Source organism: Ciconia boyciana, chromosome 6 (genome assembly GCF_034638445.1).
Source record: "Ciconia boyciana chromosome 6, ASM3463844v1, whole genome shotgun sequence".
In the NCBI taxonomy this organism is placed as follows: domain Eukaryota; kingdom Metazoa; phylum Chordata; class Aves; order Ciconiiformes; family Ciconiidae; genus Ciconia; species Ciconia boyciana.
In genome coordinates, this window is record NC_132939.1 from 13,121,279 (window position 1) to 13,146,705 (window position 25,427).

A 25,427-nucleotide genomic window follows, 5' to 3' on the forward strand; every position below is an offset into this window, starting at 1 on the left:
TAGTTAGCTCCTTGGCAGAGGAAAATATAATTCACTCCTTAGGGCAGCTGTTTCGGGACGGTTTTTCAGCTTCCTGCCAAGGCAGTGTGTGTGTATTAAGCGTACGCGCCTCAGTGTTATGTTACCATGGCTCCCCTAATCCTTACTTCAGCACAGGACCTCAAATCACGCCTGAAAGGAGCAGGGTTGCAGAGTCAACCCCGCCCAACAACAGACCCTGCATTAGAAACCAAAACAGATTGCTCTTAAAGAATGCCCGCAAGAATGTCATCCGACCGGTTGGTGAAGCCAGCCTTTTAAGTTTCTAATGTACTTGTTAGAAAAGCGACCTGTTTCCAGGTGACTGAGATTTCTAGCACTAGAAATGCAAAGCAAGGCAGAAGCCTTCAAGCTCTACCCCACAGAAGCTATGAGGAACCATCCACACCAGCTTTTCTGATACCAGAATAGTGTGTCTAGGGAAGTCACAAGGAACCCGAGGCAAGCAACAGAAAGAGGGACTGGACTGCCACTGAAAGAGAGGGAAAAATCACTTTTGGCTAAAACAGGCAGAAAATGAAGAAAGTGCTAACCCTGCTCTACATGATAAAGGAACGAAAAGGTGTCAGAGCCATGGGGGAGAGTGGGTAGGGCCCAGACTTGCCTCCGTCGGGTGCACTGTTGCAGCTTGCATAGGGTATGAGCATACACTACTTCATCCATCTGCACAAAGGACTGGATGCAATTTTCTTCTTATTCTTCGGCTTCCTGCAACTACTCATAAATCTAAAAAAAGACACTCCTGAACTCCAGTCCCTGGACTGCTGGGAGTCTATGATTTTATTATTAATATTGTTCAAATTGGTAAATCATTACACAGGGCTGGCTCAAGTCTTTTGTCTCAACTGCTAAATTAGATTAAAGCTATTAAATTACCATACAACTTCTATGGCCATAAAGAAGTAAAGAAAACAGTCTACAGCTAATCAAATTGTCCATACTACAGAAATATTTCAGTTCATAGTCTGTACTTGATGTAGTACATAACATCAAACAGTTCTCTTCTAGAACTGAAAACAGATGACGCTTTTATGTCTTCATCCTGATGACCAATTTAACATCAAGATAGCACTAATCCCAACAGACTGTCTTTAAATACGGAAGTCCAGGAAAGCAGAATTATCTCAATGTAATCTTGAGTTTTTATAATTTTTATTGCCTGCTTTTACCCCCCACTTGTTCTTTTTAATCTGAGAAATACCTATTTATTTTCTTTTTTTTCTTTTTTACTCTCTAAGATTCAGAAAGTTCAGTGGAAAAACTTGTCGGTGTTCTAGCAGGCAAGTAAATATTCTTAATGGAATAGGTTAGTAAGTGATAGCTTATTCTTCCTAAATTTAAGGGCTTTTTTTCTTTTTTTTTTTTTTTGAGATCTCAGGAGCAAAGGAGACATTGTGCAAATTTGTTTACATGTGTGTGCACCCAGAGTTTTGCGGAGTGTAGTGTATGCTGTCTAGAATTTATTTGCATTTTGGCTTTTCTTAGACAAAATGTAAGATTTTATTTTTTATGAATTTGGAAGTTTTAGTAACAGTTTTGTATGATATTTTTGTTCATTTTTCTGCTACAAGAAGAGAAGGGAAATCAGGATAACAAGCTCAGAACTATCAATCTTTGTGAAGCTGGCATGCAAGTTATCTTAAAGCACCAAAACTTAAGAACACTGATGCCATTTCTAAAAGGCGAGCCATATTATTGAGGAAAAGTTCCTTGTTCTGTTACAGCTGCAAAAGAAACTGTAAAGGCACCAAGTGACTCGGTGACAATGTCAGTGATGCACTGCTAAAAGTTAGTGCATTTGTAATAGCAGTGTGAATGCTTAAGCACTTTTTCCAAGAAAAGCATGCTGGATTTGCAGTAAATGCTTACCATGCTGAAATGCTCTTGAGCTCACTGGGCTTCAGAAAGAGAATATACACAGGCTGATTTCATAAGTATAAAGTCATAGAATGATAAAAGAAAAAAAAAATCCACCTAAGTGAATTAACAAACAAACAAAAAAAGGGTAATAATAGTACCTGTGTGGGTTCGGATATGTTTCTGCAGGTCTCCTGAAGTCTTGAATGATTTGGTGCAATTTTCTTCTGTGCACCGATAAGGCTTTTCACCAGTGTGTGTTCGGACATGACTTTTTAACCCATACCCTGAAGATCACAAAGGATGTTATAATAGTATAAACACAAAATTAGGATACTCATAAACCATCACCATCAAAAGCTGCGCTTGCCATTCTAATCAGGAAGCTCCCAGATGAGTAATATTTGGTCTTTCACTCTTCACTCTTTCACAAGCTCTTTATTCTACCATACAGAGCAGAACAACTCTAGATAAAGTTTAGAAATTATTTCATCCTTCATTTATGAAGAAAGTATACTTCCATAATGTTTCTCCTTCCCTTCAAAAGGATAAACTGTAATGACTATAATGTGGAAAAATATTTATTCTGTCTTCTGAGGAAGCTGTATGCTCTGTATTCCATATACTTTTTATCTCTTACCACTACTGTCATCAAAATGACATTTAATTATTCACTCATACAAAAATCAGTATCATTAATGAAGTCAGCAGTAAAAGCTCTACTGCTATCCAGGCTCTAAACTCTAATTATTTTAAACCATATTATTAACATCATCACATATAAAGGTGCCAACTGATAGCAGTCATGGACACTCATTCCCTTTAAGATTATTTTAGGAAATCATCATCATAAAAAACTCTATCAGTCTAAAGCGAGCTTTGGACCAGGCCGTCTGTAAATTATTTTGCAAAGAGCATTTTACCAAGATTTTCCTTTCTGCAATTCCCTGAGAAGATCTGACTAAAGAACCCTGAGACAGCCATTTTAGAAAATGAACTTTAGTTTTACTTGTGTTCACAAGCGATGTATATATTTCTACAAAATAAAGTAACAGTCTCTAAGAAGATGGCACCTGCTTTAGTTTCACAGTGTGTTCTCCCTAAAACAGCTGAAATTCCTATTCTTGATGTTTTTAAAAACACAAAGCATGTCTACCAAGCTGAGCATTAATTCATTCTTACATCTAAAATAAACTCAGTTTCATGATCCAAGCCAGGAGAGTTCTTAATATTTTAACCGAGAGCATTCAGTACTTAAAATGAACTCTATCAAAAGGCAAGGACTGCTGAACTACAGTGGTACAATGGCTCTGACCAAAAATATGGTATTAATAGACAAAAAGCTGTTTATAGCCATACATCAGTCTGTTGCAAGGGAAGATAATATTTCATTGTGTAGTTTTGAAATCCCTTTACAAACACTATGCAATTAAACTTAGGTGCAACCCTTTAAGCGTGGTTGTTTCCATTTTGACCTTTCTCATCAGCATTTCTTTTGCTTGTTTCTATTCAAAGAAACAGTATTAAATGTATTAGATCAGATGAAGGTATTTTAAAAACACTTTTTTTTTTTTTTTTTAAATAGAGCCTAACTTTTCTAAGTATCATACTAATTTACATTCAAAGCAAAAGAATAAAATCTGAAACAAGTTTTGCTCTTTCACTTTCTTCTATGTTTCATTCTTCATAATTGCATTTTGCACAATCAAATTCCATCTCCGGGAAAGCATCATTTATGAACAGAGTAGTCTGTATGGAATGTAGAGTTCACTTCATGAGAAATCTCACTCTCTGATACAAATTTAATAAAGAACACTTAAAACAGCATCATTCATCAAAGTTCCTTTCAAATTTGGAACAGAAGATCAGGTATTTACCTCTAGCCAACAGGTTCAGCTTCTTATTATCACCTAATTTAACTTATACTATTAGTTTCCTGTTAAGAAAAGCCTATTCTTTCAACATAAAATCTGACTGCAGCATAACAGGTGAAGAGTAAGGGAAAGTGTCAAACGTTTCACCTCATTTCTCCTTCAGTAACTAAGAGTTAAATCCTGTCTTTTCTGTATGCTACACTAGCTGTAATGGTGACTTTTTTTTTGCAGTTCTCCCAACCAAATTATTTACTTAGCAGTTTAAAAAAGGCAGTATTAAAAAATTACTTTATACAGAGACAAACACTAACAAGCAGGAGGAGCTAGTCTACAAAAGATCACCTGTTGCAAAGGCTTTGCCACATCCAGGATGTTCACACTGATATGGTCTGTCTCCTGTGTGTGACCTTTCATGCACCTGGGAAGACATCCAATACACTGACTTAATGAAATGTTGTATCTGATTAATTCAACACAGAAACACTTCATTCTCAAAGCCAACATATTTTATTTCTCTTCCTAAGATTCACATTCAAGTGTCTTCTTTTTAAATCAGTAAGAAAAAAATAATGAAAGATGGTAATGATGTTTTCCCTAAAACTAAAGATGTCTCTTTCCAAGGTCTAACTCGATCCTTTCAGTCAGTTTTGCAAAAAACATTTCTGTAAATACACACAGCGTTGCCATCATGCAACTACATTAAAGATAGTATGGAAACATGCCTCCAAGCCCACTCTCTATCTGATTTTTGACTCCACTGAGCACTTCGAATGATCCTCTTATATTGCATGAAACCTCTACCGCAAGGAGACCATTTTAACACATGATCCATAGAGTCAATTACTCACTGACTCCAGAGTGTTTTATCAGAGACAAGTCAGCACTGCAAGGAGTTTACCTCATCAGCAAGTGATTATCTCAGCCTAAGCTGGAATGTGAACAGCTCTACACCCTTACTGTTCCAGTAATTCCTTTACTTAATTTAAAAAAGGAAGATAATTAAGGAGTTGCCACCTGTAAAGAAAAGATGTTCCAGCTTTTCACTTTGAATAGTGGATTGTTTTGAAGAGTTATACTTTGTATTATGATGGTAAAATCTCTCAAAAATTGGAATTTTTGCATGACCATGCATGCATGTAAAGTAGATAAAGTGAACACTGGATTTCAGAATTTCTGTGACACTGCTGGTAGAAACTATCTCAACAAGAGATTTCTTACATGCTGGCAATATAGGAGCCTAACACGATCCCACACTTGCATCTATCCAGAACACTGAGCAAAATCATCTGAGCACCTGGGACAACCAATTACTGTAAAATCGGTTCAATAAACATTTGACAAAACAGCACCATTGCAACTGGCTCTCTGTTAATTTCTGTTACTTTTACCACAATCTGTCAAAAAAAAATCATGCCTGCAAAGTAACAATGCTCATTTTACATCTAATCACCTTAAGATGGTGAGCTGTTGTATACAGTTTTCCACAGCCATCATAATCACAGCGAAAGGCTTTCTCTCCACTCTGCTGAGATTTTGCAGTCACTCTTGTTCCATGTCCTTGCAAGACAATCTTAAGTTTAAAAAAAAAAACAACCCACCATTAAAAAAAACCCCACAATGGATCAGAAAAGTCACACATTTTATTTTGCTATCAAGCCAGAGCTGATTCTGACAGGTTTCTTTTGTCTCCCTTTGCTATGCCATGTATTTATTAGTCCTCAATAAATAAACTAAAAATAAATTACTAAAAAGCATAAGTTCTGATGAAAAGAAAAAGAGAGACTGTAAAACATATTTACTTGTAGCTAGCAAATTTAAATGCATGCATTCATTAGCCAAATAACAACAAAGACAACATAATTTGAAATACAAGCCCAGGGGTAAAATGACCAAATTAGTAGACAGAAGAGGCTTAGATTACATTTAAGGCACTGGATCCATTGCTAAGGGAGATTAGCCATAAATCAGACCACCTTCAAAGATAAGTTCATGCAAAGGCCAAACAATAATTAAATGCACTTATAATGAGCACTTTTTGAAAATGAAGGAAAGCATTTTGTACTTTGTCAGTGATGCATGTGTTTTGATCAAACTAATTGCAGCGATTCGAGCTAGGTTCTACTCTCCTTTCTGGCATGACACAAGAGGAAACTATACAGAATAGCTTTGCGATGCAACTTAAACCCCTTTTAAAGGCTTCTTCATACACTAATATGCAAGAAACATTCATACGGACAGAAGAAAGAGGCAGAAGCCCAAATGTAAACATTTTCATACAACTGTATGCAAAGTAATCGAGACTATTTTAAAAGGTCTATTCTTCTTCTAAACCACCCCCCCTTTTCTTATGGATCCAGTTCTATTCTGAATTGTCAAAAGAACATTTCACAGAATGGATGAGGTGGGCAGGCACCTCTGGAGATCTTCTAGTCCAACACCCCCTGCTCAAAGCAGGGTCAGCTGCAGCAGGCTACTCACAGCAGTATCCAGATGGGTTCTGAGTATCTCTAAGGATGGAGACTCCTGAAGGCTGGCCCCAGCCTTCACATTCCCAACTAATTCTTGGTAAGTACGAGGTCCAGCAACATGTCTCACCTCGCCAGCTGCAGCTGCTTTAGGCTGCCACCCCTGAAGTTCAGAAACCTCCTGGATTTCATGTGCCCTGTTGTGATGCTCTTCCAGCAGATACCGAGGTGGTTAAAATTCCCCATGAGGACCTGGGCCTGTGAACATGAGGCTTCTTCCAGCTGCTGAAGAAGGCCTCATCTTCTTCCTGATCAGGCGCTCTGTTGCAGACAGCCACCACAATGCCACCCACATTGGTCTGCCAGCTAATTCTGACCCCCACCACAATGCCACCCACACTGGTCTGCCAGCTAATTCTGACCCATCAGCTTTTGAGTGGCTCATCACTCATCCCAAAGCCCTATGCAGTCTTGCTGTTCTCACATGAAGGGCAGCTCCCCCTCCTCTCCTTCCCCACCTAGTCTTATTGAAGGACCTGTAGCCATCCATGACAGCACTCCAGTCAGCTGGACTATCCCACCACATTTCCCTCATCCCAACGAGACTGTAGCCCTGCGACTGCGCATAGACCTCTAATTCCTCATTCAGATAGATCAGAAGTTTGATTGAGAACAACTTTCCTATAGATTCTTCAGGGTGGATGCCCCCTGTTACCTTCAGACTGTTCTTAAGACTAAAGATGTAAAGCTGAATATGAAATTTTTAATCAACTGAAATGTACAACTCCACCACTTCAGAAAAGCTTCTCTGGAACCATAGAGAAAAACATAACCTCATGAATCAAGAAATCCATTACTAATACTATCGTTTAACCTATGATATCATGAATCACAGCAGTCACTTTAATACATTAAGGATCATGAAGACGACGCTTGGTTGAGCACCTGCACTTAAGCACTGATTTTTTTTTCCTGTCAGTAAACAAACAGAACCCTTAGGAAAAAAATCAGTTGAACACCGTGAGCATTTGTTTGTTCAAACAACTGTTTGCAGAAGTATGTGTTTCTTCACAATACATTAGTTAGTATGACTTGAGGATTATTAAGAATTCAGTTAGTATTATCATTCACCAAGGACAGATATAGTATTAAAATTATTGTTCTTAGAAGACAACTCACTCTAAAGAAACTAAAAAATTCAGATGTTAGGAGGCACAAAATCCGAAGAACATAGCAAATAAAGCACCTTTATAATAATGTGAAACTTGTTGAGAGGAATTGTGTACTTCAAAATATTTTTAAATAGGTTTAATTTAAAAGAAATCACAAATGCATCCTGAGTCCAGACAGGTAACACAGGAGGACAACAAAGGTAACGAAGATCTCAGAGAAGATTTTTATATTGTATACGTACAAACTTCAGTCATACGATTCTGCTTTTATTATGAACAGATGGGTATGGCAGGTTTGAAAGGAAATAGTGTGTGATATCCATTTGGGCACACGTAGTCTTTTGTTTTCACATGTAGAAATCACAAAGAGGTTTTGTGCTTTTTTCTTTGGTGAAAAACCTAACCATATGCAGGTTTGAATAACTACTTAGCCACATGACATCTGTTCTGTTCTTGTGTTACCTGTGGACTTAAAAAGTTTACAAATATACACTTATTTAATACTATATCTAAATATGAGGCTATTTTATCCCAAGTAATATATTATTTCAGAATGAGTTACAAGTAGGTATCTACTTAAATCAACATGATTAAGATTTTCATAGATAATTGATAGCTTTTGGACCCTTCCGTTGGCCAACTGAAGTCACCTTGCAGGGGTCAGAATTTGAGACTAAGCCTCAATACCTTTTGAAATACCAGATCTTTTTTTGTTTGGAACATACAATGCTCCATAAGATTGGCACATTTCCATATGGCATATATGTTACCAGACACGTGTAAGACAAAACAACCTCCAGATTCACTTTGTTTTAGGGCTGAGGCTGAAATCAACATGTAACTGGATACTGGTTACATGTCATTTTGCTTAATAGGCTCTTACTTCCAGGTAAAACCAACCAAGATTGTATCTTGCTCTTCCCTGAATTTTGCATTTCATTGGAGTTGTATTCCTATTCCAACCTACAAGTGTGCAAAACCTCTAGATTTCTTGATTTCATTTTATGGAATATATTCCAATACCATAAATAATGCATGTATTAGCTATTCTCTCCTTTCACAGTCATGCCACACAGGCAACAGTGGAGTGTGGGACCTAGCTTTTAAAAAAATTAAGAACAGAGAATTTCAAGGTAACTGTCAGAGGTGAGCCTATAATTCTTCCTTTCACAGATACTATATTTTACCTTGGAATATATTTTTCCTCCTTGTCTAGTTCATTATCTCTTAAATTAAACAAAAAGGAAAAACGGGGCTTCTCTGACCAAACCTTTCTCAATACAATGACTTTTCCGTTTTTGATTTTGTCATTTGAACATGTGTCCTGGTTTCGGCTGGGATAGAGTTAATTTTCTTCCTAGGAGCTAATACAGTGCTGTGTTTTGAATTTAGTATGAGAATAATGTTGATAACACACTGATGTTTTAGTTATTGCTAAGTAATGTTTACACTAGTCAAGGACTTTTCAGCTTCCCATGCTCTGCCAGGTGCACAAGAAGCTGGGAGAGGACACAGCCAAGACAGTTGATCCGAACTGGCCAAAGGGCTATTCCATACCATATGATGTCATGCTTGGTATATAAATGGGGGGAGTTGGCCAGGGGGCAGCAATCGCTGCTTGGGGACAGGCTGGGCATCGGTCAGTGGGTGGTGAGCGGTTGCACCACTTGGGGTTTTTTTGTTTTTCCCTGGGTTTTGTTCCTCTCTCTCTCTCTCGTTATTTTCCTTTTCATTAGAATTTCTTATTACTATTATTATTATTATTTTATTTCAGTTATTAAATTGTTCTTATCTCAGCCCACAAGTTTTCTAATTTGTGCTTTTCCAGTTCTCTCCACCATCCCCTTAGGAGGAGGGGAGGGTGAGCAAGTGGCTGCATGATGCTTAGTTGCCAACTGGGGTTAAACCACAACAACTTGTGAGGGTATAGGGGTTTTATTATTATTTTTGTGGCTGGTCATAATTCTTTGAAGCCCAGAATAAGTTTTGCTTTGTCTTTTCCTTTAATAAAATATGTTATGATGACAAATACTATTCTGCTTACATAATTTTACAGATACCAGGTAAAAAAACCTTGAGATTTAATAAGTTGCATCTGTATTTTCCATTGCCCTTTGAGCTTTTAAGTTAATATTTTCACATTGAAAAGGTTTTTATATTTCTACATACTAACAACATGAATACAGAAAAAGAAATTGAAGTATTTTTCTGCTTCTTTAAGCATTCACTAGGAGCAACACTCTTATCTACTGATTACTTATAAAACCCGCAATAAAAGCCAGGGACCCTAGTAGGGCAAGTGGAATCAAAAAAGTCACCAAAGAGAACAGCTCCAGACATATGCCTGGAATTGTCTCTCTCGAGAAGAAAATAATTCCTTAATTGAGTCAGCATTCCTTCTGCTTTAAGGACTTTAAAAAGTTAGTTCATTGCCTGGAAAAGAACTTCTGAAATACTTACACCCTTAGTGACTAAATACTCAGGTTGGATTGAAAAATCTTAGAAATCCAACATGATTTTTAATTACCTTTTAACAGAAAAAAACCCAGAAAACAGTAAGTATTAGAAGATCCTTTTAAAATCCTGTGAAATGATCTTGTACAAAGTGAGAAATATGACCTATCTGTATAGGTCTGAGATCTAAAATTCCTGAAGGGTAGCAGCAGACCCTAGCTCATGGCTACACAGGACTATCTATCATGCACATTGCTGGGTAGAGAAGACAGAAGAAATAGATATATTTAATTATTTTGTATTGGGCTACATACCTGCATTTTTTTATCTTGTTCATTTTCACCTATCATTCCTGTGCCACTAACACTGTCATTTCCATCAATAGACACCTGAAAAATGAAGTTGAAATTGGAAAAACATTTACAGGTTATGGTTATTATTATTCATCTGAAAAACAGGGGGTTACAGACAGTTCCTGAGGGCTTATTATTTCATAGCTCTCTAGCTCCCTCTTGAAACATGGTTATCCTATAGTACGTTAGCTTTCATGAAAATCACCACTTGTAGCACCTGCGTGATAGAATAAGTAAAGTGAGCATCTCAAAAGTTGTCTTAAAACAAGGTAGGAAAGACTGCAAGAACCAAGTATGTTAAATTAAAAGACTGACAAAAGTATTAAAGTAAATTAATAAATTTAACAATACTGAGTTCTGACAGAAAAAAAAAAAGAAAATGTTTACTTCTTTTATAATAGGGATATATCTCTCATATCTCTCACTCCCTGTTAAGCAGAATTTACTTGTTTCGAACAGCACAACTCCTTTGGAATCAAAATACCTAAGACAATGTGTTACATCTCAATTCGAAATAGTCAAATTACAACAGCTAAGCAAAGACCTGTGTATTGCTCCATAGGTTTATTTTTTAAAAAAGTCTACAGGAGGAGAAAGCTATTGCTGCTTTCCAAGGAGCTTATAAAAATATTTGAAAGAGTATTAGATATTAATTTGAAATTTTTATTTAAATAAAAATATAATTGCCCAGTTTAAAAAAAAAAAAACAAAAACGACAAAACTCTCTCACATACATCAACTCGAAGAATAGTGCCTTATTAGTCACTGTAGAAAAAACTAATTTAAAGTACACTTTATGTAGTTTCCTACTCCTTAATTGCCTCTGTATTGAGCACAGGCATTCACAATACTCTCTGCATCCATTACACTCAAGGCTGAGATTGATGCACCTAAATCTAGTCTAAGTGATTTTATTCTTCTTTAAATTAGTTTGGCAGGAACCCTACCTCAGCTGGTATGCTTATACCCTTTCACTAAGGAGGTCATAGCAGGCTCCTGAGAACGTTAATGGTTGTGTAAAGTATCTTGCTTAAAGCATCAGCTACCAACATTTCGCTTGGAGACTTAAGATGAACTTGTCCCGTAACAGGTTTCTGTACTATCTTTCTAAATTAGATGATTGTGAGAAATATACTTTTGGCAACTTTGAGCTAAAACTGAAGAGGAAAGTGCTCAAGCAGAGGCAAGTTTACATTATAGAGAGACTGCAAAGAGAGTCTGCAAGCAGGTAATTCTCAGGTGTTTTTTTTTTTAAAGGAAACAATAGCCTTTTTGGGACCTTCTCCTGCAGAATTTTTGAAGGGAGGGGAGACAACGTGCACAGAAAGGAGAATTGAATCACTTCATCCTGGACTTCCTGTTGTTGGTTGAGAAAGGAACTGCTGACATGAAATTAAAAGTTCATCAATGCCACTGGAAACAAACGATCCAAACAGAATGTGCATGCATGTATGCAGATGTACACAAATCCCAGGAACTGTACTTTTCCAGCAGCTGGGATGTCGCAGGAAAACAACTTATGGAAGAAAAGTATGTGTTGTAACCTCTTCACAATTCCATTACATATCTTCTGACTTAATGTTCACTGAGAGCAATGATCTCTTTTTTCCTTGGTTGCTTTGGAAGGTGGCATTGACTTAGCCCAAAATTAAGAGGACTCTAGTTACGTCTTTGCATGTGCTCTGCAAGATGTGGGAAAGTAGTACTATGCCTAAAGGAGAAGCAAGGGACAATGAAAAATGTACGTGTTCTATGACTTTCAGTGAACTTCTCTGTAGTCTTCTTGGATTTCTTTGTATGAACCCTTACAGAGTTTCTACACTGATCTTGGGCAGCCTACAGATCTTTGCTATTTCTGCCTGTTATGTAGTACAGGGGAACAGAGAAGAACCACCATTCTCCAAATCTGCCTTTAAAATTTTCTTCTCCCTTTTAAGTTTTAAAGAGAAAACCTTCAAAGTTAACAAAAAAAGCAAGATTCTAAAGAAAGATTTAGTCTGTCTTCAATTAAGAACATAACAACACCTATACTGAGCCAAACTAAAGGTCAATCTAGTGCACCATTTTGTTTCCAACAGCAGCCAGTAGCAGATGCTAGAGAAGACTAAAGGAACAGGCCAAGCATATAGTGATACATTCCCAGAAATATTCTCCCAACCTCCAAGCAATTTGTGGCTTAGGAACTTCCTGAACTAGAAGTCACATGTTTCTACCTAATAGCCCTGGATACATTTTTCTTCTATGAATTTATCTAATTACCCTTTGAATCCAGGGACATATTAGCATCCTCAATATCCTACAAGCAGTACCTTGGCTTAACTTTGTGCTGTTTGAGAAAGTGTTCTTCCCTTGTTTTTCTTGAACCTGTCACCTGAGAGTTTCATAAGATGTTTCCCAGTTCTTACACTGGTAAAGACAACGACTCTTTGTGCCACTTAAAATTTTAGAAAATTCTATCATATACTTACCTCATGTATTTCATATGTTTGGTCATCATTGTTGCCCCTTCCTGTACCTTTTTCAATGTTCCTATACCAGCTGCTATGAAAAGTATACATTGCCTCACTATGAAGTGTACACGGACATGGAGCAGACTCACAAAACCACATTTCTCCTTTTAAGAGAAAGACAGGGTTGTGACAATTGAGCTATTATTTGCTTTTGTATGTAAAAGAGGTGCAATACTTGGAAACTCACTTCTACTGACTTTCCCTGAGATGTTCTAGCAGTACATTTCAGAATAAGGTTCTGAGATGAAAGCTTAAAGAAAATAAATAGAATTTTTCCTAGACACACACAAGTATACTACAGAAAGCAAATTCACATTACAGAATTAAAAAACACGTTAAGATAAATAGGCAAAAATGCAAATTTATTTGCATTTCTTCTGTTTCTTCTTCACCTTCTCAAAACAGAAACTTAAATTATGATTAATATAGCTCCTTGTTAAGAAGGATGAAGTTATGATTGATTTAAACCTAAATTAAATAGTAGCTAGGGAATGTGTAAAAGCTTGTCACTACAGCTCAACTAACCTTGAATTACCTTTTATTTTATGAAATGTTCAAGGCATAGCCAAACACAACACAATCTGACTGGCTCTCTTAGGATCTCTCAATTATAACAGACAGAAGCATAATGGAAAGAATAGTGTATAAGCCATTTAATTATCCTAACTGGCCTTCTCTCAGAATTCGACAACTCTCAGTGACACTAGAGGGCAGATTTTAAAATTTATTCTACTCTTTTTCCAGAGCAATACAAGCACTGATGCTAATCATCCAGCAACTGGGACACTGCTAAACTATAAAGTCATGGAAGTTGCACCACCCAGTATTATACTTACATTGTGCTTTACAGAAGTCCAGTAAAGTGGACAACATGAATTTTGAGCATCATACTACATTTTACCATTGAAAATATAGATCAAAGAAGTTCTTTCCAAACTCAGTAACTGTCTAATTGTCTGTTTTACACTTCATACCATGCGTTGTCCTTGCCCAGTACACCAGGCCCTACTCTTCCCAATGCAAGGAAATAAATATAAATCCAGCAACAGTGCCTGAACTAGAATAATTTAACTGTGTCTTTCTTTCCAAACAATGTCATCTCAAGAGGCTCCTTTCCAATGTTATATTTTAGAGAGAATTATTATTTAGTTGTCTAAATCACCTTCCAAATCAGTCTGACTCCACATCATTTCAGCGTTCAATCTCTTGTTCTTTTTATGCAACACTACACACTGGAGCTGCTCATGACAGTGAAGCACTGTCATGACAATTTGTTGTTCTCTCTTCTAAGAGACTGAAGACTCTCTTAATTATCATTTTAATTCTTAGATCACAATTGGCTTTTGCTGCCAAATACCTTGTGATGCTACATGAAAACATTATGGATAGAGAAGATGTCTTTCAGTATACCTTGGCTGCATATTGCTCCAAAGCACTGATGGTATCTGGGTCAATGGCAGCATCTCCTGTATGAAGACCTGCCACTGTGCCATCAGCTTGAATGGCTAAAATGGTATCTGACTGTGGCATTTGCACCGTGTGATGAATGTAGGCAGTAGTTCCATCCTCCAGCTGGACTGCTTGTAATGCACTCTGGTCGTAACTGTCTGAAAAATAATATTACAAAGTGTTATGAAAAAAAAAGGAATAGCAATGTCTGCATGTTACACAACTAACTACTGCTGTTTAGGAAATGTCTCCTAAAGTCATATATATGTATAAAATATATGAGAAATATAACGACTAGTACATGAGAAATATAAACACTTAAAATATTACTATGAATAGCACTGATGAAATTTTTTCAAGAAAACACCTCCCATAGCTTTATTTCTGCACACTTATAAAAGTGCAACACCAATTTTATATTTGTCTAGCTTTATTTACAAAGGAAACCAAGAACACAAATATGCTTTCCATTTTGTATCCACTCATAATAAAATGAAAATAATGTAACACATGTACTGATGTCAATACTTCAGATTTTAGAATTCATAAATCTGATCATTTTAAGAACAGAATCACGCAAATATGCAAAAGAAACACTAAAATACAGGATGACTTTTAAGGAGGAAATTCTTTATTGTACTCTCTCCTCTTAGTATTGCTGATTGTAGAAGTCTTATCACACTAGTTTAAACAGACTTAAAATACCTACTTGTTCACTTTTTGTAGAGAAGTAGTACTATTTCCAAGACTAGTGTAATCATCTTCTGCAGAAATCTAAGTTACCATTTAAAATAAATGTTTGCATTCTTGACTGTCAGCTGTCACATTTTCTGCCCTACTACCTAATGGCAAAATCATCAATAGCATGATCTTTAAAATTTAAGTCAGTCTCTACATTCTTTAGCTCAAGAGGGATTGATTGACTGATTGATTCTTACCTGCTTTTTCTTCTCATTTTCACATACAATTATTGCTAAAATCTGTATAAGGACTTACATTCTCTACTAACATGACATATACTTACTTTAATGTGATCCTGGGCTAAAAAAAAGTTAAATATGCTGGGGTTTATTCTGTTTATAACTGTTATATGAGGCCCAAATAAGGAACTGAACCAGTCTCATTTCAACAATTTCCAGATGTCATAAAGTAAAAGCAACAAGTAATCTACATTGGGAATCACACTAAATGACGTCATAGTCTAAAAAGAGTACTGTGTTTTATACTGCTGAAGTTCTGTTGAACTCTAATGTAATAAATCACACTTAAAAAAAAAAATTACCTTTTGAGGTGTGATGAATAAATGCCGTAGTTCCATCTTCCAGCTGAACTGCCTGTCCATCTTCCAGACGCAAGCTGTCCCCTGTTCGGAAGAAAGAATTACAATGCTTCAACAACAGTTTGAAAAATCCATTAGCTGGAAAGATTAAATACTAAATAACTAGGATTACAAAATACCTAGGATCTCTTCACAACTGTTTCCATTAAAATAAGAAATCAAGCTATTATAATGACCATGAATTACTTAGTATCAATATTTATCGGTAATACGTTATTTTAGAATATATTTCTTGTATTATTACACTTACTGCTTTTAGGCATGGGTACATGTTGAACATAAGCAGCAGAACCATCTTCTAATTGAATCACTTGGCCATCCATTAATTTCCCATCTGAAATACACAACCAGAATTCTTAAAAAGTATTCTGTATGACACATCACAGTTTAAACACACATCTGATACTTTTTGGATTAAAATATCAATAAAATATCACTGAGAAATAATGTTTGTAAAGAGTAAGCACAGTATGACTATACAGAGGTTTTAAAATTCTGCAATAAAAAAATGGAAAAGGCCTGATGTCCTACCTAGTAGGCAGAATGTTGATGTTTGGTTTGAAGTGTAAAGATCATCTCACTTTTGTTTGACTTATGTTCTGCATTTGATACCTGCATCTTATTAGAAGCAGAAATAAATCTTTGTTTTATAGTACTACTGTAATACCTGTAATTCCCAGCTGGAATTGGAACTTCATAAACATTGTACAGATTTTGCCTGACTTTACAATCCAAAGGGGTTTACAGTCCAAAGACAGGGTTAAAAAGGGAATACTATTTCAATACCAATCAACTTTTAGACATTTACCTACCTTTAGAATTGTGCTGTATGTAAGCAGTGGAGCCATCAGCAAGGGTAACTGCTTGCAAACTTACACCTTCCATGTTTTCTAAGTTGTCACCATCTAGCAAGGAAAAAAGTTCATATTCACTATTACCAGCATCAAACCCTAAAAATCACAACTTAACCACCTCCATACATGATTACATCCCCTTAAACCATAATGATTTCAGAAATAATAATAGGAAATAGCTCTTTCTTGCTTTCTAGTTTTTGAACCTTGAACATATACTAGGGTCATATGTGCAAGATTTTGCTCTGCAAATATGACAACTAGAATGTTATTTTCCTTAACTAAAAAAGTTACAATGTCACTGAATAAATAACTTCAAAGCTGAAGATTTAGGAGAAATATTAATTAGGTCATGAGAGTCAACAGTGAAATAACAATATATATACTTGTATTGATAATTTTGTTTTGTAGACTACTACCTGTCATTAATATACAAAAAGCTATTTAGGGTAAAAGATTTAGGGAAAAGTTTTTAATCCCATAAAATCATAATGAAGCTGTCAGAAAACATCATGTTTAAACCAATCCTAGATCACCAATCTATTTTAAAACTCAACTTGTTTAATACACACTTAGATATAAACTGAAGTTACAAAGTATAAAACAGTAAAACTATAGTGAGAATAAAGTTGGATTTTATATTTCCTATTTTGGCACATTTACACTCCTATTACCTTAATTAAGAGATCATTTCCTTTCAGAATTAAATTAGTGAACTTAATCAATCTCAGTTAACTAAGAATAATTTCTGTTAATTTTTAATTTAGAATACACTATGTGATTTTTAGAGTTTTATCTGAATTTCAAACAGAAAAGACACAATAATGTAGAGGTATTTTAACCTGAAGGTTCACCTTGCACAGCTACCGCTTCTGTTAGACAGAGAGTCACATGCTGGGCCTCCATTCCTCCTCCAGAAAATTCTGCCATTCCCTGAGAGTCTCGATTTATCTGAGCTAATAACATTGTCTACCTAGAAAGAAAGTGTTCACAAAACATAGACAGAAAATTTAAATACAGAACCAGAACTAGTTAAAGACAATCCAAGTTTAATTAGATTTTTATACAGCTGCTACAAATATTTTATGTTACCTTCCGCATAAAGAAGATGCAACGAATGATTGACTTACCCGGAATATACTTCAGAGGAAAAAAAGTTATTTGAAATAAGTAAATATTATTACCTTAATTAACTAAGCTGTTAAGAACTTCAGGTAGCAGTTACTAAATTGAAGTTCATCAACCACATTTAGATTTCAGTTAAATATGAATTATTCAGCCAATGTACAAAGAATAATGGTGGTAATGATGGTATAAGTAATGATATCTTTTTGTCCTCAGAATTAAAATAAAGCTGACAATTCACCCACGGTCACCCATGACAACAGCAAGGTTTTAACTATATAAATTAAACATCTCTCCGGTGCCAGTAAGAGGTTTAGAATCTATCACACACTGGGAAATATGTACTTCATTAGTAAGTCTGACTGAATGATCCAACTATTTCCCTAAACTTTCCAGGAAGGTTTCTATTTAATTTTAAAAAGAAAAAAAAATCCCTCCTTGAAAATAATAAAGTATCTCATGATAAAATGTATTAATAAGACAACAGGATAGTGATTAGTGAATGACATTCACAACTCTGCACGTATCTCATATAACCAGATACAGCTATCCCTTTGGATACTTATTTTTTACCCAGGCATGTTTCAATATGGGAGATTAAGAAGTCTAGTGAATCTGACAGGTTATTACTAATTTTCAGTATTACTAGATTAAGAAGCTATAAAGGAAATATGTAACATTGCATTCTACTAACTCAGATATTGGCTTTCACCACGTGGGGGGGGACACCAACCAAAAAACAACCAAAAAAGAGTCACTGAGTTCTGCAAGCCCTTTAGTTAATGTAACATACACTTAATGTGGATGAAGCGGGGGGGGGAACCCCACATGGAATTGCAATCTAGGCTACACAGCATTAAAGCAACTTTCCCCCCACCCCAATCTCTTGATAGTCAAGAGTTTTTCTTACAATAAGAAGCAGTTAGATAATCTCACAAAAAGGTTACAGATAAACAATCAAAGCTTTTAATCTTAGTATGGTTCTATGACCTGTTGTTTTATCATTCAAGGCTGAGAAGAATAATCTAGTTTTTTTAATTTACTTATGATTACATTTCTAAATAACTAAACTATTTTTACCTCTACAATCCAGAGATCTGCCCTTGAATGAGCAACTCATGAATGGTCTCAAAGACCACTGAGAAACTCGTGCTTACATCAAAACTAAAGAATAACAAAAGCAAAATTAGACCATTTAGGTACTCCAGCATGCCTGCAGTATTTAAAAGGTTTGGTACACTAATTTAGTAGTTGAAAATTATACCCGAGTAATATTTTCCAAATACATCCAAGTGACTTTGAAGCACACTGTATTTCCTAGAGAGGCAGGCAGCTACATAAGTTTCTTAGTCTCAGCAGAGAAAAAGCCGACTCACACCCAACCCAACTGTTGCAGCTCTGCTGCTTTTGCTGTCTGAAGTGCTTTAACCCAAGTGCTATGCACAAAGCAAATGTGTTGCTACAGTCCAAGCCCTGCTAACTTTTAATGGGATGTTATACCAAGTACCCACATTACCTCCTGAAATTGGACCTGGAGTCTAAGTCACCTTGACATGTATGAGATATTATTGACAGTTTGGTTAACCGTTAAAAGCCCAGTTAATGGAATAGATACAGTTTATTAAAGAAAGTGGAAGGGGTAGCTTTAGGAACGTTTTAAGCCTCCTGTAAAAAAAGCATGTTTTTTCATGCGCTATGTTGAAAATCACGTAAGAAAAAAACACTACTAATGATCAGTTCACAATTCAGTAAAAAATATGCCTTCCAAGATTAAAATCCTACATATCTATCTGGAATGTTAAGGAGATTAAAATATAGTTTTGTCATAGAGAATTTGAACCTTGAACAACTCTGAGCATCGAAAAGAAAATACCGTTAGGACAGAAACCAAAATATAATTCAAAAGAGCCATGAGAGATTTTTTTAACATCCAAGGGAAGATGGGAAATTCTTATTCCCAGCATCCTTCTCAAGAAAAGAAGCTTTTATAGAAAATGAGGTCTCTTTTAGAGATGTAATACAACAGAAAAAGAGCCAGTGCAGAGAAGCCATCCAGACTAAATTGCATTTATACTAGATGTTTCTGAAGAAAATGAAATAGCTAAGGTTTTTTGGATACTATAATCTAAAGAACAAGGAGTTGTATGAGGACGTAAGAGATCCTGAGTTCAACTCCCTTCTCTGCCATCTCCACGCGAGTGACTTTGGAGTAGTAATTTCTTTCCCTATTACTCATTTATCTCCCATCTCAAAACAGGGACAAAACACTTACTTAGAATGCACTTTGCTCGTAAACCAAAAATGGGACAACATGCTGTAGCTACAGGATCAGCTTAAACAGGCGCTTAATTGAAGTGGCCCTACCCTCAGCGTTCATGTACTGTGCAGCAAGTAAGATCAGAAAACTGATGCAGTTAAAAAAAATAAACTAGCACCAAAAAAAGTTTTATTTCAGACCAGTTTGCAAGGACTGCTTCTCTGGAGGTACTGCCAGCTTGTAGCAAGTTAAGTAATTATGGTATTAGACGCTAGCGGTGCACAGAGGTTGTCTGTATTCTTAACCGCTAACAGTGTTCTGTATTGTCAATGTTTTCCATTCACTCAATTTTCAGAATACCTCATGGAAGTAGGTTACAAAGCAGCTAGACCATTTCACACATTGGAGAAGAAAGGCTACACAACCAGTGATTTTGACTAGAACTGAAACAATTCCAGCAGGGACTGCATCTCAAAGGCCTTTCAGCTCAGGTCATCTTTAGAATATTCCCTCTCTTAGACAAAGTATCTTTTAAGAAGCCCCCAGCATCTTTAATGCACTATCTGCCTTTAAAATAGAATAATGTCCTTCCTCTAGAGCTTACGCCTCTTCTCTCAACTTTGGGGAAGTAGAGAGGAAGCTAGTCAATGCAGACAACTGTGCAGTCCTGAATCAGTCAGAGGAGAACCAATTGCTTAAAGGGTCAATGGCTATTTTGGAAGAAAAAGAAATGTAATGCAAGATAAATTCAAGGGCCAAAGGAGCAAAAGTATTTGTTTAAATTATTTTACAGTGTTTGTTATTGTAGTGTGGCTGATTAATAGTTATCACACACTGAAAAAAAAAATTAGTGAGATGCTGCACACAGCAGAACAACATTCACTACTTTCCTCTATTCCAGATGATCTGGACAATCATGTGCTGTAACTTACACAGACTGTGTTGCTGTTTTCTCCCAATTCTGACTGCTTTAAAATTATCCCTTCCAATATATCCTCTTCCCAATCCTCTGTCCTTCCACTAGCTTCTTATCCCCAGCTCCATCCCTTCTCCTTGAAGTACCAGTTTCCTTCTTCAGCCAGTCCTATCATGGTACCAAATTTCCAGCACATCCCTCTTCCCAAATGTAATCCCATCCTTCTTGTCAAAATAATCTAAAATACTCCCACGTCCACACCAACTCCTTCTGCAACTAGCCCCCAAGTCTTCTCTTACTGCTGGTCTGCTCTATGTGTCCATCACACCATTGTCTATCACCTTCCTGCCTCTTTGTCTCAAGACGGTTCATGTTCAGACCCATCTTAGAGGTACATCCCCTGTAATGGAGGTTGTAGCACTGGGACCCTCCCAAACAACAAAACCCCAGCTATCACTCGCTCTCTGGTGATGCAGCAGTTTTCCTGTTACTCTGCTGTGCAGGGAGGAGTACCCTCAGCCAAAACTGAATGTGCTGCTCACTTTCAACCTCTCTTCATCCTCCTCAGCGGAGAAGACAGGCTAACCAGACAGGGCTACAAGCTCTGAGGAAGAAGATGGGGAAAGAAATAAAGAAGATGTAAAGTTGGCCTATGTTGTAGAGAAATGGGTCAGGCTATCAAAGAGATACTGCTGCTACAATGTTACTTTTTTTTTTTTCTGTAAGAGCAGTCAAATACAGGAACAGATTACCAAGAAAGGTTATGGACTCTGCATTCTGGTAGGCATTCAAGACTCAACTTGACACAGCCCTGCGCAACCTCGTCTAATCAGACCTGCCTTGATTGGGGCTGGACTAGAAAACTACTGGAGGTCCATTCCAACTTAAACTGTTCTATGATATCTAATAATTTTGATATTGAATACATTTAAAACAGTATCACCATGCTGTTGGTACATCATCCATCCTGCAAATCTAGTCTCCCATCATGTTTTTATTCATTTGCCTTGTTTTTTTGAAACCAGTCTGTTTTCATCAAACTCAAGTCTCTTCCCTTACCTCAGCTTTAGTCACTCTCTTCCTCCCCTTTTCTGTTAACTGGCTCATATGCTGCTTTCTCCTCAGCTTCCAGCAAATTTGTCTTCATCCTTCTTCCATTCCGAATCTCACCAGCTTCTTTCCCTAATCCACCTCATTGCTTTTATTTCTGTGCATTTGCATCACTAAGCTTTTTCTTTAAACCTCCTGTCTGCCAGGAATTTTGTCAGCAAGAACCTGGTAGAGAAAGAGTTCCTTTACCCACTTCAAATATTGCACCTCATTAGTTAAAAAGCAGCTGAAAGCATCAATTTTTAGGAAAATACATGAATCCTGGGGCGGGGCCTGCTTGGCTGCTCAACAAGACTGATGCACGTGTATTCTGCTTAATCTGAAGAGCTGTCCTACAGAAAAGACACAAGTACAGGCTTAGTCACGAGGTACTCACTGAAGTGAAAACTTGAGACTTGACTTTGTGAACTCTTGCAAATCTTCACAGATCATACGCAAGTTGCAATTTTCAAAAGGCACGTTAATGATGATATTTGTGAAGACTTTCACAAGGACAGTAATGCATATTGCATTCCTGAAATGATTAGTCACCAAAATACTCCTATGGTATTAATGCAGAGAAAAATCTTACTATTCTTTAAGATGGTTAAAATACTTCCCACAGAAAAATCAGCCCAAGACAGAAAATTATTAGATTGAAAAATTTCTGAACTGACAACAGTGTCTGATAGAAGTAAGCAACAGCCAGTCGCAAGAAGTGATGCTGAAACAAGTCTCGCACTGTTAGTTACAAAGCAAAAGCACTGTTAGTGATGTGCATTGCTGACTTTATTATGCTTTTTGACAAAAGGTGCACCAGCAATGTAAACCCCCAGTAAAACACTGATAGATAAAATATGCCATGCAGCAGGGTACATACGTGTAATTTTTTATTAAAAAGAAACCTAACATCCCCACCACCCCCACCAATTTATCTGAACAGAAAAAACTGTGAACTCAAGTATGCTTTAAATTTTCAACACTCAGAAACTAGAGGGATGCGGGGGAGGGGGGAGGAGAGAGGTTGGTTAAAAATAAAGGATTTTTTGTGAAGACTTCATCAATTTGCCTATCTAGAGAGCACCTCCTCTATTTTTCCTTCCACTAATACTCAAACAAGTAGAATCTTTTGGGTGCTGTCACTTGTTCTGGAGAAAAGACACAATATTAAAAGATAAGTTTTTATATAAACTCAATCTAGCAATTGGAAACAGGAGTCTCCACTGAAAACTAGGAATCGAAAAACTAAGAAACAGCAGGTGGGGTTTAGTCAGCTGAAAAGCAAAGCAAGAGCTGGTAGAGGGTATGCTGCCATGGAGCAGAAAGTGGGTTTGGCGCACTTGGGAACTCCGGCAGCTGAGAGGACAGCATGAGGAGACTCCATGTAGTGGAGAATGAGGCAAATAACAGCTGGAAAATAGCAGGAATTTACCATCTAAAGAACGACTATACCACTGTATTCCTGGACAAAGGAAAAAACCTGCAGTGACAGTAGTAGAAACACCTTAGAGAAAAAAAAAAAAGATTATGCTTAGAGGATGATTAGCAGGAAATGGAATAAAGTTTGTAATAGCAGTCATGGAAGAAAACTTACAGTTATAAAATATAGCTATCTAGCTATCAGCTATCTAGAATGTGCAGGAAGAAAGAACTGGGAAAGAAAGAGAGGAAAAAACCTACTCCAGACATTCAGCATCCTTGTGATTGTTCACCCTCTTTGCGCAGACAGCACCGAGAAGCTTGAAATAATATCCACTTATTTCATTTGAAAAGAAACATCACTTTTATTTTTAATACACTTCTAAATAATGTACAAAACCACTGTAATTTTATAAAACTTACAAAAACAAGAAATAAAAACCAATCCAGAAAACTAAAATGGCAAACGACACATAACCCCACAATACTGAAATTTTCATTAAGGAATTTTAGGAAACTGCATTCCCATGTTTGACAAAGCTGGATCCCAAAATCAGTTCAAGTATGTCAGCACAGTAACATAATTAAGGTTTTTCTAAATGAAATACTGGCTGCATTAGGGTCCTTAACAACTGATATGATTGCAAAGACCAGTAATTTCCTAAAACTAGTCTGATTAACAAACATTTGTGAAAAATCAAAATTAGTACCTACAATTAACATTCTGGTTAAATACACATCAACTGATAATTAATATGTATTACAGTCTCAGTGCAAAACATGACTGACAGACTGAAAACTGACTAGTCCAGACAAAGTTTTTTTAGAGCACCCAAGTAGATAGCTTACTAATTACATAAAGTCATTTGACAGCTGTAAGCTCAGAAATAAAACCAGCAGAACTAAGGCTCTCTAAAAATCTTACTTCTGTTCCTATAGTACCTGGATGATAATCTTTTCCAGTATTACACCAGAAATCTGTAGCAGGGTCAGAAATGAAATATAGATCCTGTGGATGCTTTGATCAAATGCTTCGATTAGATGAGATGTGGATTTCTTTCTTCATCAACAGCCCTTACCTTTTTCAGTATTTTACCACTGCACTGAAACATTGACTTCATGCTATAATCGGTCCGATTGCCTTTTAGTAAATAAACATAACAAATTACTTAATGTTAGGCATTTCTAAATTTCTACGTACTTTCTCCTATAATCTTAACTTCTTTTACTGTATTTTTTCCAGTCTCTTGTAAAGGCAAGCAAAACAGAAACAGCAATTTCCACTACATTAATCATCCACTGTATAAAATGGAAACAAGGCTGAAAAACAGAAAAAAAACCTCTACTGAAGAATCTGGTAACAATAGTTGGATTCACATAGAGGAGTAAGATATGCAATTTAATAGCAAATTACACAATTATTTTCTAGATAGCAAAGAAGTGTTGCGAATTATGAACCACGGGCTCTAACCCTGGCCCTGGAGAAGAACCTAATCAAGACTGACAGCACTGTCAACTGCATAAACATGACGTATACACTCCGAGTGGCAGCACAGCTAACTTGCAGAGACTGATGTTGCCCAAAGCAGAGGTTTGCAGTCAAATTCAAGGCTCCCTTTTACTCTTTTTGCAGTATTTCAACCTTTCTGTTCCACCAGAGCTATACTCTAATTATAATGCAGTTCAAGACTAATTCACTGCCACAGAGTTTGGTATCTCTTCAGAAATAACATATAAATGCAAGACCAAATTTATCACTGCCATAACCAAACACAACTCTTCCTGACTTCAGTGTGAGCAGTGAGAACCACATTTAGCCTCACATAATTACTTTATATTCCAGCAGTCTTCTTCCCCCCAAAGTCATCACCACACATTCAGTTTACATTGTGAATCCCATCTACAAATCGTGAATGTTAAAAGTATCGTCAGAGAACGATGCTTGCATTTTATAAAAAAAAAATAATTGGATTAACCAGTGCAAATAACGAATGTTTACAAATCCTTTATCTAACTAATATTATGAGGTTATGCATATGAGTGCAATTTCATACTGTGGGAGTGCTAAGGATGCTATGATTTTCAAATGTATGGCACCTAAAAAAACACAGGCAGATCAGAAAGCCACCCTTTTCCTACATGTGTGGAGAAGACTCAGGTTGATCCCAAATATGACTGCTAACTTCATATGTTTCTTGAACATAATAGAGAAGAAATTACTGGTTAATCAGTGGAGGTCAGAGTAGTTCCATTAG

General features: G+C 36.5%; 1 protein-coding gene across 4 annotated transcripts in view; it reads right to left on the minus strand.

Annotated features, from left to right (window-relative positions):
• ZNF143 (zinc finger protein 143) overlaps positions 1 to 25,427 on the minus strand; it is a 41,991-nt gene that overhangs the window by 10,643 nt on the left and 5,921 nt on the right. Inside the window, exons 1-11 of one of the 4 annotated variants that reach the window (XM_072864564.1) lie at positions 22,151 to 22,264; positions 21,724 to 21,939; positions 17,209 to 17,339; positions 16,325 to 16,417; positions 15,763 to 15,846; positions 15,456 to 15,536; positions 14,135 to 14,331; positions 10,176 to 10,250; positions 5,221 to 5,340; positions 4,113 to 4,188; positions 2,058 to 2,183 (exon numbers count right to left, since the gene is read on the minus strand). In XM_072864564.1, coding sequence (XP_072720665.1) covers positions 2,058 to 2,183; positions 4,113 to 4,188; positions 5,221 to 5,340; positions 10,176 to 10,250; positions 14,135 to 14,331; positions 15,456 to 15,536; positions 15,763 to 15,846; positions 16,325 to 16,417; positions 17,209 to 17,332 — 976 coding nt within the window. In that variant the 5' untranslated portion in view covers positions 17,333 to 17,339; positions 21,724 to 21,939; positions 22,151 to 22,264. Of the gene's footprint in view, positions 1 to 2,057; positions 2,184 to 4,112; positions 4,189 to 5,220; positions 5,341 to 10,175; positions 10,251 to 14,134; positions 14,332 to 15,455; positions 15,537 to 15,762; positions 15,847 to 16,324; positions 16,418 to 17,208; positions 17,340 to 21,723; positions 21,940 to 22,150; positions 22,265 to 25,427 lie in introns of those variants that run through there. The other 3 variants (XM_072864566.1, XM_072864565.1, XM_072864563.1) reach the window with 3 other exon arrangements.